This window comes from Mustelus asterias, unplaced genomic scaffold (assembly GCF_964213995.1).
Source record: "Mustelus asterias unplaced genomic scaffold, sMusAst1.hap1.1 HAP1_SCAFFOLD_42, whole genome shotgun sequence".
NCBI classification, from domain to species: Eukaryota; Metazoa; Chordata; class Chondrichthyes; order Carcharhiniformes; family Triakidae; genus Mustelus; species Mustelus asterias.
This window is the reverse complement of record NW_027590119.1, coordinates 875,977-901,587: the sequence shown is the minus strand read 5'-3', so window position 1 is coordinate 901,587 and position 25,611 is coordinate 875,977. Positions and strand designations below refer to the sequence as shown.

The following is a 25,611-nucleotide window of genomic DNA, read 5'->3' as shown; positions in this document are numbered from 1 at the left end:
GTCGAGATCTGACAGAGTCATATTCCTTGGGAGCTGAATATCATCGGCCTTTGAATCTAGAAGGAGAAACGTTTGTCCAGTCTGTCGATTTGAAAAGATTTCAAACATCAGTGTGACTGGAAAAGCACCAACACACTGCCACACTCGAGTGAGAGTGTTCCAATGCACTGACTAAAGAGCTTTAACCAGTTACACAGCCTAAATAAATATCACACCATTCACAGCGGGGAGAGACTGTACTCGTGTTCTGTGTTTGAACGAGGCTTCAACTGATTGTCCACCCAAGGGAGAGGCAAGGACACCTGCACCATGGAGAAACCATGGAAATGTGCGGACTGTGGGAAGAGATACAGAACCCCATCCCTGCTGGAAGCTCATCGGCGCAGCCACACTGGGGAGAGGCCGTTCATCTGCTCTCACTGTAGAGAGGGATTCACTCGGTTATCCATCCTGAAGCAACACCAGCGAGTTCACACTGGGGAGAGGCCGTTCACTTGCTCTAAGTGTGGGGAGGGATTCACTCAGGCATCCGCTCTGTGGAGACACAAGCAGGTTCACACTGGGGAGAAACCATTCACCTGCTCTCAGTGTGAGAAGGGATTCACTCGGTTATCCCAGCTGCAGACACACCAGCGAGTTCACACTGGGGAGAGGCCATTCATCTGCTCTCAGTGTGGGGAGGGATTCACTGACTTATCCAGCCTACGGTCACACCAGCGAGTTCACACTGGGGAGAGGCCATTCACCTGCTCTCAGTGTGGGAAGGGATTCACTCAGTCATCCACCCTGCAGAAACACCAGCGAGTTCACACTGGGGAGAAACCGTTCACTTGCTCTCAGTGTGGGAAGGGATTCAGTCAGTCATCCAATCTGCAGATACACCAGCGGGTTCACACTGGGGGGAAACCGTTCACATGCTCTCAGTGTGGGAAGCGATTCACTCTGTCATCCACCCTGCGGAGACACCAGCGAGTTCACACTGGGGAGAAACCATTCACCTGCTCTCAGTGTGGAAGGGGATTCACTCAGTCATCCAATCTGCAGACACACCAGCGAGTTCACACTGGAGAGAGGCCATTCACCTGCTCTCAGTGTGGGAAGGGATTCAGAGTTTCATCCCAGCTGCTGAGACACCAACAGGTTCACGAGTGATTCCAGGGGTTGGATTCTGCTGTTATTGTTTCTGCTCTCAATTACATCCAGGACTGCATTTTGTTCATTCTCACAGTTGGTCAATGGGGAGGGTCAGAGGGTTTCTTTCTGCTGGACTGGCTGGTCTCACAACTTTGCCTCCAGTGGGCTGATGCTCTTTGAGTCTTGTTGTGAATATCTGGTTTCAGATTTCACAAGGATCACAGAGTGACCGGTTGTGAGGAAGTTCAGAGATATTTAGTCAGCATTTCTGTTTGAAACTCCCCAAATGCCCATCCAATTTCCTTTGTAATTGTTTATTGTCTCCACTTCCACCACCCTTGTAGGCAGCGAGTTCCAGGTCATTACCATTCGCTGCACCAAAATATTCTTCCTCACAACCCTTGCATTTCTCACTATTGAATAACTGTGTAAGCTGTCTGTATCTGTGACTTGGAGCTGAGAGTTGTATTAGAGTGATGTCTCTGTGATTACTGTATTAGAGAGCTGTGTCAGAGCTGTGACTTTGAGCTGTATCACAGGAGGGTGGTCTTCCAGAGCTTTCTCTGGGGTTGTTCCCTCCAGGTTTGAAACATGAATAAACTATTGTAACATGTCCCTGGGTCTCCTGTGGTTAGTTGGAAGAAATACATCACAACAGGACAATAAGGGAATTGGAATAACTCACCTTGTGTGTGGTTGAATGGAATATATCAATCTAGTGTCCACCTACATTCCAGTGAAAGGCTGGAATGTGTAGATGGGATGAATAAGTTGATCACTTTCTCTGGGAGATATTTACATCCTTGTCCATGAACTTTGTTTTAAAGAAATCCACATTTGAAAGCCCGGCCACTCAATGAAACATCAGCTCCATAACAGGGGAAGATAAGAAAGACAGACACTCATTTTGAACTTTTCATCAATACATCTGAGAGTTAAGAATGTGTGACATGATTTTGGGATACCGGAGTGAGTGTGTAGATGTGATTTGTTACATGTGAAAAATAGCAAGCCTAAATTCATGGTGAGATGGAGTGAAGAGCGGGTCCCAAACACACACAGCTACTTGAGACACAACAGGAGATGAAATGGTTAATGTGGCCAGGGGATTGAGACAACATTGTGACATCATCAAGGCACTGACACACACTCCAGAGAGAAACTGAGTTCAAAACAATCAGGATCCAATTAAACACACTGCACATGCTCACAAAGTGAGGAAAATTACAGTAAAATGGGTCATATTATAGATTGGGACAATTGAGGTCTTGGGAGAAATAATACTGAGTAAGAACTGTCCACAGTTGGACAGGGGTAAGGAGAGAGCTGGAGAATCTTTTACATCCATGTTGATCTGTTGATTGAAGGACCTGTCCTAACGTACAAGTAACCGAGAACTCACGGTGTTCCTTCAGGAGAAAAGTTTGATTAGATGTTACCCCAGGTGGGACCAGAATAGAACTCGAAAATAACGGAGTGAAATTGAGTGAGGGGTCAGAGAGAAAGTTCTCCTCCCCCTCAAGGTGTGGACTGTAAGAATCCTGGGGGACCCCCTACTTTGGGTTTTCTTGCTAATTAGTGAATATGATATTCGATTCTATGACTGGCTGTGCATTTATTTTGAATTTGATTGTTACACTTCTCCTGTTTTTATTCCTGTTGTGATTACGCTCTGGGTAAGGATGGTTGACAGGTGACAGGATGGGAAGTTGTGGTTTGGGTCATTGACCAAATGTTTTATTGATCCAAAAGGTGTAAAAGGGGCCAAACTTCAGCAGAAATGCAGCAGAGCTGAGAACAGACGACTTGCTGTGTGGGAGCAGGGAGATAAACAGCTCCCAGAGGACAGAGAAAACAGGAGTGCCTTGAATCCTGGATGACACCTGTGTGTCAAGGCCACCATGTTTTCACTGCTTGGCATGGGAATGCTGACTCCCTGAACCAGGGACGGAGCGTGGGAAGACAATTGTTTGAGAGTTTGACGTGGCTTGGGCAAGTACAGATGGTTCAATGACAGGTTTTGTAATTGGTTCATTCAAATGTTAGCCGGGCAATGATTGGGTTAAATCAGTCTCCATAGACTTTGTGATGTAACAAAGTATAAGAGGGGATTCCCCGAGCACAGAGATTAGTCGAGGTTTTACATATTGCATTGACTGGTGCCATGGCATCTGGTGCAGAGCAGGGAGCATTTCCGTGGAGATGCTGCTTCTACCCAGAGTGTAATGGTAATGCTGCTGCACTTTGATACGACTGCTCAGACATTAGCCTGTGTCAGCTCTTATTGATACTGAATAAAATCTAACCACTGTCACCAATAAGAGTTATCACTGGGAATCATTTCAGAGTTTGGGAAAAGGGGAGAAAGGGTTAATTGATTCCCTGAACCCCATTTTCTAACATCACTGAGTCAAAAATAAAATCCCATCTCCCCCTCTGGCTCCTTTGCCAATTACCTCAGAGGGACTCACTTTCTGTTAAAGAGCCTGCCAACCCCTCTCACCCACTTTCCCTAAAGTGCATCAATCTCATCAGGAAAAGTCCAAAACAATCAAATATTTTTACTGACAAAAGTTTATTAATGAAACAGAACATGGTTAAAACAAACAGAAAATGACTTGAGGATCAAAGACAACCAGAGTAAAGGGATGTTCACAATGTTCTGGACACAACTGGATTCTCTTCAGCTCCTCTGTCCCCTGTTCCTGTGACTCCCCGCTTTGGACACAGGGACACTGAACCCCGGGGGTCACGTCACCATCAGCCCCGGTCACCTCCTCCGGTGCCCTGATTGGTTGGAGGCCCATTTCCCAGTCAGTTCTCCAGCAGCTTCCTGTCTCTCTATTAGTGCAACGCCCAGGGCAGTTTCCAAACTGGGGCGCAGGCCTCGTTATTCTCAGCTAAATTCAGCCCTCAGCTCCGTCGCCTGGCTGTCATTGACATGAGCAATAGAGAGACAGAAAGGTGCCCCAGGCTCAAATGGGAAGTCAAAACTTGTGGGTCTAAATCAACACTTCAACATTTGTCAGTCAAATCCATGTTATTTACACTGGGGGGTTTTATGATGAGATTAACTGAAGTGTTCGGCTGGTCAGCAAGCTCGAGAAGCACTGATTCCAGATTGTTCAATACTTCTGTCTTGAATCACAAAAGATTCTCACTTTATCCCCTTCCTGAACTGAATGCCATCATCCTGAGCAGCTGTGGGTGTCACCTCTCAGTGTAAACTCCTGCCCCTTTTTATAAGGCTCTCTCATTCCTTATAGTGGGTCAATTCTTTCATGGTTGAGGATCGCTCTGTGATGCAGTGAGTGTTTATCCGGTCAATCAATGTTTCTGATGTCAGTCGGAACGTCCATCGTTACTTTTCACCTGTTTCTTACTCTGTGTTTTATAAAAATAAAGTTTATAAACTTTTACAGAATGGTCAGCTTTAAGGTTTCTGTAGTTGGTGATGAGGTCATCCTAAGGTCAAAGCCTCTCTCTTTTCTACTTCCCACTTAACTCAAGCGTTGTGTAGAATATTCCATTCGGGGGAGGTGGTGGGAATGTCTCTGGCCGAGTAATGCAGAGACCCAGCAAAGGATCTGGGGACAGGCAGCTGGTGGGATTTGAATTCAGTGAATCAATCTGGAATTATATAAAGTTAGTGTCAGAAACGGTGACCATGAAACTATCGACTGTTGTAAAAATCCATCCAGTTCACCCTATTAATGCTCCTATTAGGGAGGGAAATCTGCCATCCTTACCCGGTCTGGCCTACATGTGAATCCAGACCCACACAGCAATGTGGGTGACTCTTAGCTGCCCCTCTGAAATGGCTGAGCAAGTCACTCCGTTCAGGGGCAATTAGGAGATGAGCAACGTGTGCTGGGGCTTTGCCAGCAGTGTTCACATCCCAGGGAAGAATAAAGAATATTCCACGGAAAGTGATGGGTGATTTGAAATGAATTGAAAGTAGGTCAGGAGGTGCTCGTATCGTCCAGAGCTGCTTTTCAATGGATCCTCCTGTTTAAAATAAAAACACATCAGTGTGCCCCTTTCCCAGACACACTGACCTTGGAATATCACAATGCTGTTTTTAAACATTCCTATGTTAAAGAATCAGTCATTTAGAATTGTGAAACAGACAGAAATTAAATGTTCCGTTTTTCCTGGGATCCTCCTGTGCCTGGCACCGGTGTCCTGAACAAGGTTATTAACATTCTCTGGGTTAAAGGTTCCTCCTGGTTCTTGCTGTCTGTTGTGTCCTTTGTCACAGTCGGTACCAGGACATTTCTATTGAAAGGTTGTTAAGAAATTCCAGTGAATTCCAGTCCCTTGTGTAACGTTCCATTTGGTGTGTGTCAGATTCAGAGATGTCCACGTGTGTGTGAAAAGGGTTCTGGGTAAGGGTTTTAACCCTTCTTTCCCCGTTAGTAACAATGAGCCCTGTATTCAATTCTAAAGTATAAAGTCCTCATTAGATATCAATTCTACCTGTTATCTACATTTCACCAACCAGTCTATATTTTCATCACAGGACTGCAGTGGGAGCACCGTCAACATCTTACTGACTTGATCGATTTTATCGAGGGGGTGACGAAGGTGGTCGATGAGGGTAGAGCAGTGGATGTTGTGAACATGGATTTTAGAAAGGCTTTCGACAAGGTCCCTCATGGTCGGCTCATCCAGAAGATTAAGATGCATGGGATTCACGGTGACTTGGCCGCTTGGATTCAGAACTGACTTGCCCATAGAAGTCAGAGAGTAGTGGTGAGGGTGTTTTTCTGACTGGAAGTCAGTGACTAGTGGCGTTCTATTTGTGATCTCCATTTAGAAAAAGGAAATAGAGACACTGGAGAAGGGGCAAGAAAGATTCACAAGAATAATCCCAGAACTGTAATCACTTGTGAACTCACTGGTGTTTCACCAAGTTTGCTGACTGAGTGAATTCCTTCCCAGTCAGAGCAGGTGACCAGCCTCTGCCTGGTGTGAACTCACTGGTGGGACATGAGTTCCCGAGAGCTTTTGAAGCCACGCCCACATGTAAAGGGTCTCTCCTGGGTGTGATGATGTTGTGTCTGGGCAGGCTGGATAACTGAGTAAATCCTTTCGCACACACCGAGCAGGTGAATGGTTTCTCCCCGGTGTGAACTCACTGGTGTTTCAGCAGTGTTGATGATATTCTAAACCTCCTTGAACAGTGAGAGCAGCTGAATGGCCTCTCCCCGGTGTGAATGTGCTCGGGGATCATCAGTTCCTGAGAGCTTCTGAAGCCGGCCTCTCAGGCAGAGCATTTAAAGGGGCTCTCCTTGGAGTGAGTGGCTTTGTGTCTCAGCAAGCTGGATGACTGAGTGAATCCCTTCCCACACACAGAGCAAGGGAATGGTCTCTCCCCAGTGTGAACTCGCTGGTGTTCCTGCAGGTTGGATGACGTTTTAAACCTCTTTGTGCAGTGAGAGCAGCTGAATGGTCTCTCCTCAGTGTGAATGCGCTGGTGGGACACCAGTCCCTGAGAGCTTTTGAATCCGCTCCCACAGTCAGAGCATTTAAAGGGTCTCTCATTGGTGTGAGTGACTTTGTGTTTCAGCAGGCTGGATAACTGAGTGAATCTCTTCCCACACACAGAGCAGGTGAACGGCCTTTCCCCAGTGTGAACTCGCTGGTGTATCTGCAGGTTGCATGAAGTTCTAAATCTCTTTGTGCAGTGAGAGCAGCTGAACGGTCTCTCCTCAGTGTGAGTGCGCTGGTGGACCCTAAGTACCTGAGAACTTTTGAATCTGATCCCACAGTCAGAGCATTTAAAGGGTCTCTCATTGGTGTGAGTGAGATTGTGACTCAGCAGGCTGGATGAATGAGTGAATCCCTTCCCACACACAGAGCAGGTGAACGGTCTCTCCCTGGTGTGAATTCGCTGGTGAATCTGCAGGTTGCATGAAGTTCTAAATTTCTTTGAGCAGTGAGAGCAGCTGAACGGTCTCTCCTCAGTGTGAATGCGCTGGTGGGACATCAGATACTGAGAGCTTTTAAAACCACTCCCACAGTCACAGCATTTAAATGGTCTCTCATTGGTGTGAGTGAGATTGTGTTTCTGCAGGCTGGATAAATGAGTGAATCCCTTCCCACACACAGAGCAGGTGAATGGTCTCTCCCCAGTGTGACTGCGGTGGTGAATTTCCAGCTCAGATGGGAACCCGAATCTCTTCCCACAGTCCCCACATTTCCACGGTTTCTCCATGGTGCCGGTGTCCTTGTGACTCTCCAGGTTAAACAATCAGTTAAATCTCACACAGAACACGGGTACAGTCTCTCCCCGCTGTGAATGCTGTGATGCATTTTCAGGCTGTATAACTGGTTAAAGCTCTTTCCACACTCAGTGCACTGGAACACTCTCACTCGGGTGTGTGTATCTCAGTGCATTTCTCGTCACAGCGATGTTTACAATCTTTTGAAGCCAAGAGGCCAAACAAACATTTCTCCTGTTAGATTCAAAGGCCAATGATATTCAGGTCCCAAGAAATCGAGTCACTCTGTCAGATCTCGATGTGATGTTGGAGATTTTTGTCTGATTTCTCCTTGTCTAATATCCTGTAAGTCAATTTAGAAAAAAAATCGCAATTCAGAATACGATCGAAATTCAAATCTACATTTTTAGTTTATGGAGCGTTCATTAAAGACACAGTCATGGAGCATTAAACTTGCCGAGCAGGGCCTCCCGTATCAGCACACAGGCAGCTGCTTTGTGAGACTGCCGGCAGTACGGACAAGTCAGAGATAAGGGTGTCCTCAGAAGTGGGATTCATTGTGAAAGCTCAGGGACGGTTGATAAGATGCAGCAATTCTAAGATTCTAATGAACATTCTTTCCTCTCCCATTCCCCAAAAGCTGTAAATCTCCATCCCACACACTCTCCCTCCATTCTCACTCTGCTGTATCTAATATTCACCCTCCCAATTCTCCTGAAGGTGCTGATTGAGGCTGATTGACAGATCCATGCTCACTGCTTCCTGTCCAGCACAGAAATCAGAACAAATAGGAGCTGCAGTCAGCATTCAGCCCATCGAGTCTGCTCAACCATTCATTGAGATTATTGGTTGATCTACCTCTGCATTATTTTCCCCACACTTTCCCCCATATCCATCGATATCTTCACTATCTAGAAACCTATCAATCCCTCTCTTGAAAATTTTTGATGACTGAGGCTCTATAGTCCTCTGGGGTAGAGAATCCAAAACATCACCACATCCTTGAGTGAAGAAATCCTTCCTCATCTGAGCTTTCTCTCCATTTTCCAGCCTGTTCCCAATAATTATTGACTCCCTTGTCATTCGAAAACTGTCTAACATCCTTGAATATATTCAATCCCTCCACTGGTCCCTATGGAAGAGAAATCTAGATACTAACAATTCTCTGAGGGAAGAGATTGTTGGAAATATAAAATATAGCTGCAGTCCAAAATTACACAGCCAGATATAATAAGTGTATTTTATTACAGAGCTATAAATAATATATCTAATCTGTACCATATAACAACAGGGGAGCTGATAGCCTTGTGGTATTATCGCTAGACTATTAATCCAGAAACTTAGCTAATGCTCTGGGGACTCAGGTTCGAATCCTGCCACGGCAGATGGTGGAATTTGAATTTAAGGGAAGGAAATCTGCCGTCCTTACCCAGTCTGGCCTACATGTGACTCCAGAGCCACAGCAATGTGGTTGACTCTCAACCATCCTCCGAAATGGGCCAGCGAGCCATTCAGTTCAAGGGCAATTAGGGATGGGCAATAAATGCTGGCCCAGCCTGCAATGCCCGTGTCCCAAGGATGAATTTAAAAAACCCAACATCAGACATGTCTCTGTCCGATATTAGTTTACTGTCCCCTTTAATATATTTCAGAAATTAGATGAGCACATGAAGGAAATAAACTTGCAGGGGAAAGGGAATATAGAAGGGGAATGGGACTGACTGGATTGTTCTACAGAGAGTCAGCATGGATTCGAGTTACTGAATGGACTCCTTCTGCGCTGTAATGACTCGATGAGTGGAAATATATAACATAGCTTCAGTGTTACATTACAAGATGAGAAATAATAATAAATGTACTTTGTTACAGAACCATAAATAATATATCAAATCTACAATATAACAACACTAGGCATATCTCTGTCCTGTATTAATTTATTGTTCTCTTAAATGTCAGCCATCTCCTGGGGAAACCAGCCCTTTAATTGTGAACATTAGGAAAGGGACCATCCTTTTAGCCAGACAAATCAATGTGTCAAGCTGAGGGAGCAAAGGATGTCAATGTCTTTCAGTCAGAAAGAGAGAGACCTGGGCCAACCTTTCCAGAGTCTGCAGCCTCCCTGGATTCACTTTCTTTCCCTTCAGTTGCTGCAAGTCCCCAATTTCCCCCAGAATGAGAAAAGAAATGGAAAGGGGGATAAAAGAAAGTGTTTTACTCACAGATGTGGGAGGCAGAAGGAAGTTTGAGTCTGTCTGTACTCAATCTTCATTCAGAGAGAGAACAGCAGCTTTCCGGGTGAACAAGCTCATTGTCTGGTTTCCGCATTCAGACAATGGGGGAAGGTCTGGTTGGCTGGAGGAGAAAGGTACTTCCGGCCCTCCAACTCTTTCCATTGGTCAGCACCTCAGCATTCAGGTGGGGGGGCGGCGGCCGATCTCTGCACATGCGCAATTTCCCCTTCCCTTGGACATGCGCAGACCCCGGCCGAGGGGAGGGGGAGCAAACCGAGCGTCTTCTCGCTCTGGCCGGAGCCGCCAGCCGGTTGCCTGGAAACCTTGGCTCGATGTGGCGGAGGGGGAGGGGAACAATTGGTGGGGGCGGGGCTCCTGTGTCCGCGCCCCGAGCCTGCGCACTGGAACCCGAAGACGTCACCGCAGAGCAGACTGATGTCTATTGGCTGATTCAGGCAGGACACCGTTGTGACGTCACCGTGCGGAAGTTGTCCAATGAGCTTCAGAGTGAAACTTCCTCCTCTGCAACATCTGGGAGGAAATCAATGTTTCCCCCTTTCCATTTCTTTTCTCATTCTGGGAGAAATTGGGGACTTGCAAGCGATTCCCTTCTTTTTGAGGTCTGCCCCTTTTGATCTGTCCCTCATTTAATTTAATTTGGTTTAATTGTTTTGCCAAAAAGATTAACAGAATGTTTATTTGTCCCTCAGTTGATTTGATTTAGTTTAATTGTTTTACCGAAGAGATTGACAGGAAGCAGTGAGCATGGATCTGTCAATCAGCCTCAATCAGCACCTTCAGGAGAATTGGGAGGGTGAAAATTAGATACAGCAGAGTGAGAATGGAGGGAGAGTGTGTGGGATGGAGATTCACAGCTTTTGTGGAATGAGAGGGGAAAGAATGTTCCTTAGAAACTAAAATTATCTGTTATGAATTTCTATCCTGTACTGAGTGATGACTTTTGTAAACTTATTTTGCAGGATATCAGGAGATGAGGATTTACAGACAGAAATCTCAAACCAAACGTCCTGTCCTCACTCAATTCATCGGGATCTGATTATCATCGGCCTTTGAATCCAGAAGAAGAAATGTTTCTCTGTACCGTCTGCTTCGGAAAGTTTTAAACATCAATGGGAGTGGCAAATCACCGAGACACACACATACTCGAATGAGAGTGTTCCAGTGCACTGACTGTGGAAAGAGCTTTAACTAGTTACAGAGCCTGAAAAAATATTACAGCATTCACAGCGGGAGAGACTCTACTCGTGTTGTGTGTGTGGATGAGGTCTCAACTTTGAATCAAAACAATTCTGTGATTTATTTTATTCATTCGTGGGACATGGGCATCGCTGGCTGGCCAGCATTTATTATGATGTGGAGATGCCGGCGTTGGACTGGGGTAAACACAGTAAGAAGTTTAACAACACCAGGTTAAAGTCCAACAGGTTTATTTGGTAGCAAAAGCCACACAAGCTTTCGGAGCTCCAAGCCCCTTCTTCAGGTGAGTGGGGGCTTGGAGCTCTGAAAGCTTGTGTGGCTTTTGCTACCAAATAAACCTGTTGGACTTTATCCTGGTGTTGTTAAACTTCTTACAGCATTTATTACCGATCCCTAGTTGAGTCAGAAGGTTTTTTGTTTTAGTTTAGTTAGGGCATCATGATCGGTACATCATAGAGTACATATGGGAGAAGGAAAGCAGAGCGATTCAAATTAGAAGTACTGAACAATCTGGAATCAGTGCTGATAAGAACATAAGAACTAGGAGCAGGAGTAGGCCATCTGGCCCTCAAGCCTGCTCTGCCATTCAATAAGATTACGGCTGATCTTTTCGTAGACTGAGCTCCACTTACCCGCCCGCTCACCATAACCCTTAATTCCTTAACTGTTCAAAAATGTATCTATCTTTGCCTTAAAAACATTCAATGAGGTATTTATTTTGTTTGAGACTCTCCCACTCGTGAAAATATCTCACCATCTACCCTGTCAAGCCCCCTCAGGATCTTATATGTTTCAGTAACCCCTTTGTCTTCAAAACTTCAAGGAACTCAGACCTTGACAATTTACTCCCTCTTGATAGGACAACCCTCCCATCCAGGAATTAGCCTGGTGAATGTCCTTTGGACTATGTCCAATGTTACTAAATCCTTGTTTAGGTAAGGGGATCAAAACTCTATGCACTATTCCAGGTGAGGCATCACCAACACACTGTACAGTTGCAACAAAACCTCCCTGTTTTTAAACTCCAATCCCTTTGCAACAAAAGCCAAAATGCCATTTTCCTTTTTACCTATTGTGTGAACCTGCCTGCTAGCTTTTTGTGATTCATGCACAAGAACACCAAGATCCCGCTGTACTTCACTCACCGGCAGCCTCTCTCTATTTAGATAATCTCCCTGTTGATTCCTCCTACTGAAATACATGACCTCACACTTCCCCACTTTAAACTCCATTTGCCACGTTTTGAAGACAGAGGGGTGACTTTATTGCATCTTCCCCAACTCTTGACTCATCTTTCCCAGGCCCTATCCCTGTAGCCCTACATTTTTACCCCACTAATCCACCTAATCTACTTCTACTGGGACACAAAGGGGCAATTTAGCATGGCCAATCAATCTAACCCGCACATCTTTGGACTGTGGGAAGAACCTGGAGCACTCAGAAATCCACACAGACATGGAGAGAATGCGCATACTCCACACAGCCTGTCACCCAAGGCCAGGATTGAACCCAGGTACCTGGCACTGTGAAGCAGCAGTGCTAATCACTGTGCTGCCGTGGCGCCCTTTTTAAATAAACTACAAGTACAGATTTCTCTCGATCTACCCTCCTTCTTACATCCTCAAACAATTCAAGCAAATTTGTCAAACATGATTTATCTTTCATAGAACTATGTTGACGAGGTTTGATTATATTCAGCCTTCCTAAATGATTAGCTATTTGCTCTTTGATTATTGACTCCAGCGTCTTGCCAATAATAGATGTTAAACTAACTGGCCTATAGTTCCCTGCCTTCTGCCTTTCTCCCTTTTTGACCAAGGGAGTCACATTGGCTGATTGCCAATCTTCTGATACTCTCCCGGAATCTAGCAAGTTACGAAAAATTTCAACAAAATTCTCCACAATCTCTTCAGCAACCTCCATTAAAAAGCTAGCGTGCAGTTCATTGGGTCCTGGTGACTTGTCCACCCTTAGCCACTGAAGGGAAAGGAAGTGAGTCCAGTCTATATAATCCATACATTGTTGGTCCAATCATATAGACATACATCTGTCTGGCAGCCTGCATGGAGATTTCCAGCTGTGTCCAGGACAGGAAGCAGTGAGCATGGATCTGTCAATCAGCCTCAATCAGCACCTTCAGGAGAATTGGGAGGGTGAATATTAGATACAGCAGAGTGAGAATGGAGGGAGAGTGTGTGGGATGGAGATTCACAGGGAATGAGAGAGAAAAGAATGTTTCATAGAAACTAGAATTGTCTGTTCTGAATTTCTATCCTGTGCTGACACTGATGAATTTTGTAAATTCCTTTTACAGAATATCAGAAAGTGAGAATTTACAGACAGAAATCTTAAACCAAATGTCACATCAAATCTGACAGGATCATTCAATTCATCTGGACCTGAATATCACTGACCTTTGAATCGAGAAGGGGAAATGTTTCTCTGTTCTGTCAGCTTCTGAAGATTTTAAGCATCTGTGTGACTGGAAAAGCACCAAGACACACACACACCTGAGCAAGAGTGTTCCAGTGCACTGAGTGTGGAAAGAGCTTTAACCAGTTACACAGCTTGAAAATACATCGCAGCATTCGCAGCGGGGAGAGACTGCACCCGTGTTCTGTGTGAGATTTAACTGATTGTTTAACCTGGAGAGTCACAAGGACCCGAACCATGGAGAAACCGTGGAAATGTGGGGACTGTGGGAAGGGATACATGTGCCCATCTCGGCTGGAAATTCATCGACGCAGTCACACTGGGGAGAGGCCATTCAGCTGCTGTGTGTGTGGAAAGGGATTCACTCAGTCATCTGAACTGTGGACACACCAACTAGTTCACACTGGGGAGAGGCCATTCACCTGCTGTGTGTGTGGGAAGGGATTCACTCAGTCATCCAGTCTGCAGAAACACCAGCGAGTTCACACTGGGAAGAAGCCATTCACCTGCTGTGTGTGTGGGAAGAGATTCAGTCAGTTATCCACCCTGCGGACACACCAGTGAGTTCACACTGGGGAGAGCCCGTTCACCTGCACTGTGTGTGGGAAGGGATTCAATCAATTATCCAGTCTGCAGACACACCAGCGAGTTCACACCGGAGAGAGGCCATTCACCTGCCCTCAGTGTGAGAAAGGATTCACTAACTCTTCCAGCCTGTGGACACACCAGCGAGTTCACACTGGAGAGAGAGCGTTCACCTGCTGTCAGTGTGGGAAGGGATTTACTGCCTCATCCAGTCTGCAGACACACCAGCGAGTTCACACTGGGGAGAGGCCGTTCACCTGCCCTAAGTGTGAGAAGGGATTCACTCAGTCATCCAGTCTGCAGACACACCAGCGAGTTCACACTGGAGAGAGACCATTCACCTGCTCTCAGTGTGGGAAGGGTTTCAGAGTTTCATCCCAGCTGCTGAGACACCAACAAGTTCACGAGTGATTCCAGGGGTTGGATTCTGCTGTTATTGTTTCTGCTCTCAATTACATCCAGGACTGCATTTTGTTCATTCTCACAGTTGGTCAATGGGGAGGGTCGGAGGGTTTCTTTCTGCTGGACTGGCCGGTCTCACTATTTTGCCTCCAGTGGCTGGTGCTCGGAAGTTAAGAGATATTTAGTCAGCATTTCTGTTTGAAAGCCCCCCAAATGCCCATCCAATTTCCTTTGTAATTGTTTATTGTCTCCACTTCCTCCACCCTCGTAGGCAGCGAGTTCCATGTCATTACCATTCGCTGCACCAGAATATTTTTCCTCACATCCCCCCTGCATCTCTGACCCAAAACCATAAATCTGTGACCCCCTCGTCCTTGTCCCATCAGCTAATGGGAACAGCTTTTCTTTGTCCACCTTATCTAAACCTGTCAGAATCTTGTCCACCTCTATCAAATCTCCCCTCAACCTCCTTTGCTCCAAAAGAAACAACCCCAGCCTGACATCGACAATAAAGAACAAACTAACAGAATATGTTAATACCTGAAATTAAATGGGAATGTTTAATTTCTGTTTTAAAGATATTGTGAATATATTGTCCTGGACAATAAAGAAATTGCAATAACTCCCCTTGGGTGTGGTTGAATGGAATATATCAATCTGGTATCCACTTACAGTCCAGTGAAAGTCTGGAATGTGTAGCTGGAAATCCCTCCCTAACAGCACTGTGGGTATACTTACACCTCAGGCATTGTAGCAGTTCAAGAAGGCAGTGGTGGCACTGATCGTGGCCGAGGCAGCTACAGACAGCCACATATTCTGTTATAATTGAAGGACAGCAGATTGAATGTGAGGCATTGTGGGACTGGACTATCTTGACCACATTCCTGTGACTGCTCAGTTTCTGCAATCACGGACCATTAAAGCTGCTTAGCAGGGCCCCGACAGAGGAGCTGGTGAGAATATTTACTCAGAATGAGTTAGAATTAAACTTATTCTAGGACTGGCTGATGTTCAGCGGCTGAGATTCCTGAATCTGTAAAAAGGGGGTCTGACCAATCAACAAACGATGATAGGTAGTTGGTTCAGAGCGTTCTCAGGCATTATTTAAATTATTTTATCATATATTTGTGACCTGATAGTTGGTGAGGTGACAGTATACTCCAAGTAGCACTGGACTGAAAAGCAGACCTCTGAGAGTAGATTCTAATGGTTAAAATCTTACCCAAGCATGGCCAGTGAAAAATCAGAGCTCGAGTGGGGACCGGACAGGTCTCTTACCTGCCATTTGGAAACTAAGAACAAGAAACTTATTGATACAATGTTAAGAGAATAGAGCCAATGTTTTGAGTCTGGATTACACTTCAGAAGAGCTCTTATGAAGGCTCATCCAGACTGGAAACATTAGCTCTATTCTCTCTCCACAGAAGCTGTCAGACCTGCTGAGATTTTCCAACATTTTCTGTTTTTGTTTCAGATTCCAGCATCCGCAGTATTTTACTTTTATGATAAAATGATTAGTTCTGATTGGAATCCCCACGACCCTCCCGTAAAACAGAGGGAGTGGTGGCAGAAGGAGAAAAAGGATAAGGATGATAAAGTCTGGGTTCTGATTCTCATGTAGAACTAACAAAATGAGTGAATCAGTTTATAAAGAACAGAAGTTACCCATCCCTAACAAAAACTGATCAAATTAAAATTATTCGGTTGAGGAAGAAAACAAAAAGAATAATAGATGAAGTTTAAAATTAAGATTGTTTTGTTGTTAGAGATTTTTTAAATTATGTAAAGTGATGTAATTGTGGGCCAAGGTTTTTTCTGCTCACTCCCCACCCCTTTAGGTTCTGTAGAAAAGTTAATTTGTTTTTAAATCGCCCGGAAACTTATGTCTATTTTGCTTTATAATTGAGGATTTATGGGAACCAGTTAAATGTGGAAATTTTAAGCATAGCCACCAAGACCATATTCACTTGCGGTGTGACCCCGAGTCAGGAACAGTTTCAGAGTCAGCAACCATTACTGAGAACATGGCAGAGGGTCATGCTGCTTTGGATGTTCACCAGGAAATGGTTCCAGCTTTGCCAGTTGACTCTGCTGTGGGAGTGGAAGAGGAATGTTCATGTACAGATTCTCAAACTACCTCTTCACCTCCCATTCCAGAAACACCATTACAAGATTTACCAGTGGTATTGTACAGGTCGCAATGCAACCACAAAGCTCCTGACAGACTTCCGTATTGTTAAAGACATTACTTTGTTGTATTTCTGTCCTAATGGGGGATTGAAATTTAAGGGGAGGAGAAGTGTTACAGAGTGTTCTTCTAGACCTTTCTCCCTCCTGAGCACGTGCGGGCTTTGGGCGGGGTTTCAGTCTGCAAGTCCAGGCTGGTTCCAATGCTCCTGTTTCCTTTTGTTTGCCAATGATTTTTAAACTTTGTTATTTATTTATATAAAGAACATCCTGCTTTTAACAATGCATTCTACTACCTTATTTGTGGACTGACGTTCCCACAATTGTAAAGCAGGAGATTAGTTAAATGGACAGCCTGAATTGAGAGACAATTAAAGAATAAATGATTCATTAATACAGATGTTAGGCTGGAAATGTAAATTTGAACACAAAAGTTTATAACGTTTAGAATTATAAAGATATAAAGAATGGTTAAAATGCTGTGGGGATTATAAGACGTTCCCTTCTGAGGCCAACAGAATAGAAAAAAAACAGATAACAAGACTTGTTAGCGTGGCGCGGTGCCACAGTGGTTAGCACTGCTGCCTCACAGTGCCAGGGACCTGGGTTCGATTCCCGGCTTGGGCGACTGTGCAGAGTCTGCATGTTCTCCCCGTGTCTGCGTGGGTTTCCACCGGGTGCCCCAGTTTGTTCCCAAAATCCAAAGGACGTGCGGGTTAGGTGGATTGACTATGCTAAATTCTCCCTCAGTGTACCCGAACAGACGCCAGAGTGCGGCAACTGAGGGATTTTCCCAGTAACTTCATTGCAGTGTTAATGTCAGCATACTTGGGACACTAATAAATAAACTTTAATACTTTGTTAACCTTGACTGGAGGGAATGAATCGTCTCCTGTTCAAGATGTCTCAACATTGAATGACTGATGTTAACCAATTATTGGTCAACACTCAGGCTACCCCAAGCTAAGAGATATCGGTTGAGAGAAAGAATTGTCTTAAAATTCAGGCAATGTGTGCAACTCGCTAAAAACTAAACGAGTTTCATTATTGACAAGTTATAGACCAATTGGCTAATTCCCAACAATTGGCTGAGCTGGGCTTTCTACATTTTGAAAGTATAAAAAAGGGGATTCAAGAAACCAATTTGGCAAAAGTTTTTAAAAGTTTAAGGTGTTTTTAAGCTTATTTATTAGTGTCACACATTCACACTGCAATGAAGTTACGCTGAAAATCCTTTAGTCGCCACACTGGTGCCTGTTCGGGGAAACTGAGGGAGAATTTAGCATGCTCAATGTACCTAACCAGCAAGTCCTTTGGACTTTGGGGAAAAAACCCCCACACACAGGGGGAGAATATGCAGACTCTGCACAGACAGTGACCCAAGGCGGAACTCAAACCCGGGTCTCTGGCGCTGTGAGGCAGCAGTGCGAACCACTGTGTCCTCCAGAGAGGTGTTGGGAGCTGTTGATTTTACAAGTTATCCGTGTTTTCAGTGCCACCACTTCATGTCCTGGTCTGAGAGGGATGGAGAGAAGTTAAAGTTAAGCTTTCTCCTTTACTGTTGATCGATACTTTGCTTTTTTAAATCTTTCTGACTTGTTACATTTTTAATGGTGAATAAACTTTCTGAATTCACCATTTAAAGTGTTCTTTCTTGCCATATGGTTAAGTCACTGGAACCTGGGTGAGTTATGATTAGGAAGGTTGTTGTAAACAAGTGAACCCCATAAATCTTAGTTCAAACAAATCAAAATTCTTACATATGGAATGCAGTCCTTTATTCTGAGAGAAATTGAACAGAGAAGTAAAGATGTTCTGCTTCAGTTATACAGGGCGTTGCTGGAACTGCATCTTGAACACTGGGTACAGTTTTTGTCTCCTATTAAACAAAGGATTGGAGAATACCTACAGTACAGACAGAGGCCGTTCTGTCCATCGAGTCTGTACCAAACACCATCCCATCCAGGCCCTATTCCCATAACCACATGCATTTACTCCAGCCAGTCCGCCTGGCACTAAGGGTCAATTTAACACAGCCAAATCAACCTAACCCACACATCTTTGGACTGTGGGAGGAAACCGGAGCACCCGGAGGAAACCCACACAGACACGGGGAGAATGTGCAAACAGACAGTGACCCGGGCTGGAATTGAACCTGGGTCCCTGGCGTTGTGAGGCAGCAGTGCTAACCACTGTGCTGCCGTGCTGTCCCATTTTATAAATACCATGGAAGCAGTTCAGAGGAGATTTACTAGATTGATTCCCAATCCAGTAGTGTGAAATATTAACACTGTTTCTCTCTCCATAAATGTTGCCAGACCTAATGCATTTTTCCAGTCCTTTCTGTGTTTATTTCAGATCGACCTGTAGTGGTAGGAAAAACACTATTTACTATCCAGGATAAATAAATGTCCTTCATCAGCTTTTGTGGATCATTTCAGTGGAAATGTGCTCTCCCAGGCTCAAAGAGCATCAGCCACTGGAAGCAAAGTCGTGAGACCGGCCAGTCCAGCAAAAAGAAACCGTCCAACCTTCCCACTTCACCAACTGTCAGAATGAACATGGTTCAGTCCTGGATGTGATTAATAGCAGCATCCAACCCCTGTCATCATTCGTGAACTCGCTGGTGTCTCCGCAGGCTGGATGACTGAGTGAATCCCTTCCCACACAAACAGCAGGTGAACGGTCTCTCCCCAGTGTGAACTCGCTGGTGCTCCCGCAGGCTGGATGATGTTCTAAATCTCTTTGTGCAGTGAGAGCAGCTGAATGGTCTCTCCTCAGTGTGACTGCGCTGGTGGATAACCAGATCCCGAGAACTTTTGAAACCACTGCCACAGTCAGAGCATTTAAAGGGTCTCTCCTGGGTGTGAGTGAGATTGTGACTCAGCAGGCTGGATGAATGAGTGAATCCCTTCCCACACACAGAGCAGGTGAACGGTCTCTCCCTGGTGTGAATTCGCTGGTGCTCCCGCAGGTGGGATGATGTTCTAAATGTCTTTGTACAGTGAGAGCAGCTGAACGGTCTCTCCCCAGTGTGAATCCGCTGGTGGATCGTCAGTTCCCGAGAGCTTTTGAAACCACTTCCACAGTCAGAGCATTTAAAGGGTTTCTCATTGCTGTGAGTGACTTTGTGTTTCGACAGATTGGATAACTGCATAAATCCTTTCCCACACACCAAGCAGGTGAATGGTCTCTCTCCAGTGTGAACGCGCTGGTGTCTCTGCAGATCGGGTAAATGAGCGAATCCGTTCCCACACTCAAAGCAGATGAATGCTCTTTCTCCAGTGTGAACCAGCCGATGTCGCTGCAGATGATATAACCGAGTGAATCTCTGCCCACACACAGAACAGGTGTACGGCTTCTCTCCGGTGTGAATACGTCGATGAATTTGCAGCTCAGAGGGGGTTTTGCAACCCTTCCCACAGTCCCCACATTTCCACGGTTTCTCCATGGTGCAGGTGTCCTTGTGTTGCTCCAGGTTTGACCATCAGTTGAAGTCTCACACGGAACAAGATTATAGTGCCCTGCTGTGATGGTGCAATATTTTTTCAGGCTGTGTAACTGGGAGGCTCTTTCCACAGTCACTGCATGGGAAAATCTCAGTTGATTGTGTGTGTGTGTGTGTGTGTGTGTGTGTGTCAGTCCTGTTCCAGTCACACTGATGTTTAAAGACTGCGAAAGCCGACAGAACAGAGAAACATTTCTCCTTCTGGATTCAAAGACCGAAGATATTCAGGTCCCGATGAATTGAGTGACTCTGTCAGATGTTGATGTGATGTTTGGTTTGAGATTTCTGTCTGTAAAATCCTCAACTTCTGATGTCCTGTAAAAGGAGTTTACAAAGGTTATCACTGTCAATACAGGATAGAAATTCAGAACAGACAATTCTAGTTTCTATGGAACATTCTTTCCACTCTCATTCCCCAAGAGCTGCAAATCTCCATCCCACACACTCTCCCTCCATTGTCACTCTGCTGTATCTAATATTCACCCTCTGATTGAGGCTGATTGATAGATCCATGCTCACTGCTTCCTGTCCTGGACAGAGAGAGCTGGAAACCTCCATGCAGGCTCCCAGACAGATATATGTCTATCTGACTGGACTAACAATGTGTGGAACATACCAACTGGATTCACTTCCTTTCCCTTCAGTTGCTGCAAGTCCCCAATTTCCCCCAGAATGAGAAAAGAAATGGAAAGGGGGAGAAAAGAAAAAGTATTTTACTCACAGATGTTGGCCTTTTTTAAGGTCAAACCAAATGAACAAACTCAAGTTAAATCAGGACAAAGTAAAAGGGGCAGCTCCCCAAAAAGAGGGGGAACAGCCCGAACAAAAATCAAAGTACAAAGGAAACTTAAAAACATCAAATCATAGTGTGATTATTCGGGTCGATAACGCACCCCAATCCCTGCGGTGCCCAACGGGGGCAGAAGGCGTCAACCGTGCCTGTAGACACCGCATATTCCCTCTCCAGGGACACCTGGCCGTGAACGTAGTCGCAGTAGAGGGGCAGACAGTCAGGATGGACGGCCCCCTCGATCGCCCGCTGCCTGGACCGGTAAATGGCACGCTTCGCCAGGCCCAGGTTCACGAGGAGGTCGCCATCCCGACCCTCCCCTCTCTGCGAGGGTTTCCTCCGGGTGCTCTGGTTTCCTCCCACAGTCCAAAGATGTGCGGGTTAGGTTGATTGGCTATGCTAAAAAAATTGCCCCCGAGTGTCCTGGGATACATAGATTAGAGGGATCAGTGGGTAAAATATGTAGGGATATGGGGCTGGGGCCTGGGTGGGATTGTGGTCGGTGCAGACTCGATGGGCCGAATGGCCTCTTTCTGTGCTGTAGGGTTTCTATGATTCTATTGTCCCTCTGAAGACAGAGGTTCTGAACCAGCCCCTGAAACCACGCCCATTGTGACCCGCCACCGACAGCAGCGCATGCGCTCTCCTTCCCCGCTGAAACAAGATGGCGGCCGATAACTGGGGCCTGATCCCGGGATAAAAGCCTGGGAGCTGTAAACCCGGGACCTGCAGGGTCTTATTCGGGCCGTGCGGCCTACAGCGGATGTTTGTGAAGCCATAGCTCCCTCCCTCCCCCGACTCCCGGCTCCATTTCTCCCGCAGCCCCACCGACTCACCCGTTGAAAAAAGCAGCTCCCGCACTCACAGGGCTCCAAGCAAAGTGACACTGCGCACGCTCCAGATATAGCATTGCGCCTGCGCAATGGACTCCTGTGGAATGAATAGGACTTTCATACCCGCAGGGGCACCTGGGAATTAACGGCGTCATTGTCAAAGACAATAATAGAAAATTATCTTGTGCAATTAAGATCAAATAATTTTTTTAAATGCATTCCTCGGAATTTGTGCGCTGCCATTCTCCATTTATAAAATTGATTTAAACCAGTGTTCTCCTGTGGGAATACCCCGAGTTTTTAAAACTTTTCCCACTGGTTTCCTCCCCTCTCTTTGCTCTCCTGAAGGTGCTCACACTGGTTGGGTAAATCCCACAGAGACTGGTTTCTTTCACTTTCTTTCTCCTGATGCTGAATATTCTGTTTTATGGAATGATACATCACAGATGGAAACCATTTGGCTCATCCTGCCCAGTCGGGCTGTCTTTAAGATCTATCCAATTAATCCCACAGCCCTGCTGGCAGAGTGAGAACAATCTATATATACTGCAGCAATGCAGGAGGTGAATGGAAAATGTTTTCCAGTTGCATACCTCTCAGACACACTCACCCCAGAAAGATAAATTGGCCTGTGTACTAAGCAGATATTAAGGTTCCACTTAGAATTAAAACAGAAGGTGCTGGAAAAATGCAGCAGTCGCCAGGGCCGAGTTTATGGTCAAAATGATGGTGCTGAGCTGCCGTTAGAAAATAACCAGCAATCCAACAAGCCACTCAAAATATTGAATCAAACAAAATTGATCAAAGATTGAGCCAAAGTATTCTGTTTTCCAACATGGTGCTATGATTTTTTTGTGATGGTTTTAATATTCTCACAATTACCTGGTGTAGTCCGGGTTTATTTTATACTCATTCCAACCCATCGCTGTCCATGAAGCACATTACCCCCACTCTGATTCTCCATCCCATCAGAGACAACTCAGTCACTGACTGGAAATTAGGGCTTTTAATGAGAGCTCTGACAACCGAGAATGCACCGTCGGCAGAATCAACCCGAGCTCACAAACCCCAGACAGTGAACATTATCCCCCCCAGACCCGAATATAAAACAGTGAACATTATCCCCCCCAGACCCGAATATAAAACAGTGAACATTATCCCCCCCAGACCCGAATATAAAACAGTGAACATTATCTCCCAGACCCAAATATAAAACAGTGAACATTATCCCCCAGACCCAAATATAAAACAGTGAACATTATCCCCCAGACCCGAACATAAAACAGTGAACATTATCCCCCCCGCCCAGACCCGAATATAAAACAGTGAACATTATCCCCCCCAGACCCAAATATAAAACAGTGAACATTCTCCCCCAGACCCGAATATAAAACAGTGAACATTATCCCCCAGACCTGAATATAAAACAGCGAACATTATCCCCCCCAGACCCGAATATAAAACAGTGAACATTATCCCCCCCGCCCAGACCCGAATATAAAAGTGAACATTATCCCCCCAGACCTGAATATAAAACAGTGAACATTATCCCCCAGACCCGAATATAAAACAGTGAACATTCTCCCCCCAGACCCGAATATAAAACAGTGAACATTATCCCCCCCAGACCCGAATATAAAACAGTGAACATTATCCCCCCCAGACCCGAATATAAAACAGTGAACATTATCCCCCAGACCCGAATATAAAACAGTGAACATTATCCCCCACACCCGAATATAAAACAGTGAACATTATCCCCCAGACCCGAATATAAAACAGTGAACATTATCCCCCCAGACCCGAATATAAAACAGTGAACATTATCCCCCCCAGACCCGAATATAAAACAGTGAACATTATCTCCCAGACCCGAATATAAAACAGTGAACATTATCCCCCCCAGACCCGAATATAAAACAGTGAACATTATCTCCCAGACCCGAATATAAAACAGTGAACATTATCCCCCCCAGACCCGAATATAAAACAGTGAACATTATCCCCCAGACCCGAATATAAAACAGTGAACATTATCCCCCCCAGACCCAAATATAAAACAGTGAACATTATCCCCGAGACCCGAATATAAAACAGTGAACATTATCCCCCCCAGACCCGAATATAAAACAGTGAACATTATCTCCCAGACCCGAATATAAAACAGTGAACATTATCCCCCCCAGACCCGAATATAAAACAGTGAACATTATCTCCCAGACCCGAATATAAAACAGTGAACATTATCTCCCAGACCCGAATATAAAACAGTGAACATTATCCCCCCCAGACCCGAATATAAAACAGTGAACATTATCTGCCAGACCCGAATATAAAACAGTGAACATTCTTCCCCAGACCCAAATATAAAATAGTGAACATTATCCCCCAGACCCGAATATAAAACAGTGAACATTATCCCCCCCAGACCCGAATATAAAACAGTGAACATTGTCCCCCCCAGACCCGAATATAAAACAGTGAACATTATCCCCCAGACCCGAATATAAAACAGTGAACATTATCCCCCCCAGACCCGAATATAAAACAGTGAACATTATTCCCCCCAGACCCGAATATAAAACAGTGAACATTATCACCCCCAGACCCGAATATAAAACAGTGAACATTATCCCCCAGACCCGAATATAAAACAGTGAACATTATCCCCCCCAGACCCGAATATAAAACAGTGAACATTATCCCCCAGACCCGAATATAAAACAGTGAACATTATCCCCCCCAGACCCGAATATAAAACAGTGAACATCATGCCCCCCAGACCCGAATATAAAACAGTGAACATTATCCCCCCCAGACCCGAATATAAAACAGTGAACATTATCCCCCAGACCCGAATATAAAACAGTGAACATTATCCCCCCCCAGACCTGAATATAAAACAGTGAACATTATCCCCCCCAGACCCGAATATAAAACAGTGAACATTATCCCCCAGACCCGAATATAAAACAGTGAACATTATCCCCCCCAGGCCCGAATATAAAACAGTGAACATTATCCCCCAGACCCGAATATAAAACAGTGAACATTATCCCCCCCAGACCCGAATATAAAACAGTGAACATTATCCCCCCCAGACCCGAATATAAAACAGTGAACATTATCCCCCCCAGACCCGAATATAAAACAGTGAACATTATCCCCCACAGACCCGAATATAAAACAGTGAACATTATCCCCCCCAGACCCGAATATAAAACAGTGAACATTATCCCCCAGACCCGAATATAAAGCAGTGAACATTATCCCCCCCCCCAGACCCGAATATAAAACAGTGAACATTCTTCCCCAGACCCAAATATAAAACAGTGAACATTATCCCCCAGACCCGAATATAAAACAGTGAACATTATCCCCCAGGCCCGAATATAAAACAGTGAACATTATCCCCCCAGACCCGAATATAAAACAGTGAACATTATCCCCCCCAGACCCGAATATAAAACAGTGAACATTACCCCCAGACCCGAATATAAAACAGTGAACAATATCCCCCCCAGACCCGAATATAAAACAGTGAACATTATCCCCCCCAGACCCGAATATAAAACAGTGAACATTGTCCCCCCCAGACCCGAATATAAAACAGTGAACATTATCCCCCAGACCCGAATATAAAACAGTGAACATTATCCCCCCCAGACCCGAATATAAAACAGTGAACATTATTCCCCCCAGACCCGAATATAAAACAGTGAACATTATCACCCCCAGACCCGAATATAAAACAGTGAACATTATCCCCCAGACCCGAATATAAAACAGTGAACATTATCCCCCCCAGACCCGAATATAAAACAGTGAACATTATCCCCCAGACCCGAATATAAAACAGTGAACATTATCCCCCCCAGACCCGAATATAAAACAGTGAACATCATCCCCCCCAGACCCGAATATAAAACAGTGAACATTATCCCCCCCAGACCCGAATATAAAACTGAACATTATCCCCCAGACCCGAATATAAAACAGTGAACATTATCCCCCAGACCCGAATATAAAACAGTGAACATTATCCCCCCCAGACCCGAATATA

General features: G+C 45.2%; 2 protein-coding genes across 2 annotated transcripts in view; one reads left to right on the top strand and one right to left on the bottom strand.

The window, feature by feature from the left end:
• The first annotated feature begins 309 nt into the window (after positions 1-309).
• The window catches only part of LOC144482708 (uncharacterized), a 41,961-nt gene continuing 16,659 nt past the window's right edge, over positions 310-25,611 (top strand). Inside the window, 2 exon segments of the mRNA XM_078201550.1 lie at positions 310-1,140; positions 14,057-14,227. Coding sequence (XP_078057676.1) covers positions 310-1,140; positions 14,057-14,227 — 1,002 coding nt within the window.
• Positions 18,178-21,565, bottom strand: LOC144482787 (uncharacterized). The gene is made up of 2 exons (XM_078201649.1): positions 21,552-21,565; positions 18,178-20,240 (listed from the first exon to the last, which is right to left on the bottom strand). The coding sequence occupies exon 2, from the start codon at positions 19,866-19,868 to the stop codon at positions 19,026-19,028; it is 843 nt and encodes a 280-aa protein (XP_078057775.1). The 5' UTR covers positions 19,869-20,240; positions 21,552-21,565; the 3' UTR covers positions 18,178-19,025.

Coding starts and splice junctions, on each gene's coding strand:
- LOC144482787 (XM_078201649.1), bottom strand. CDS start 19,868: ATGGAGAAACCGTGGAAATGTGGGGACTGTGGGAAGGGTTGCAAAACC.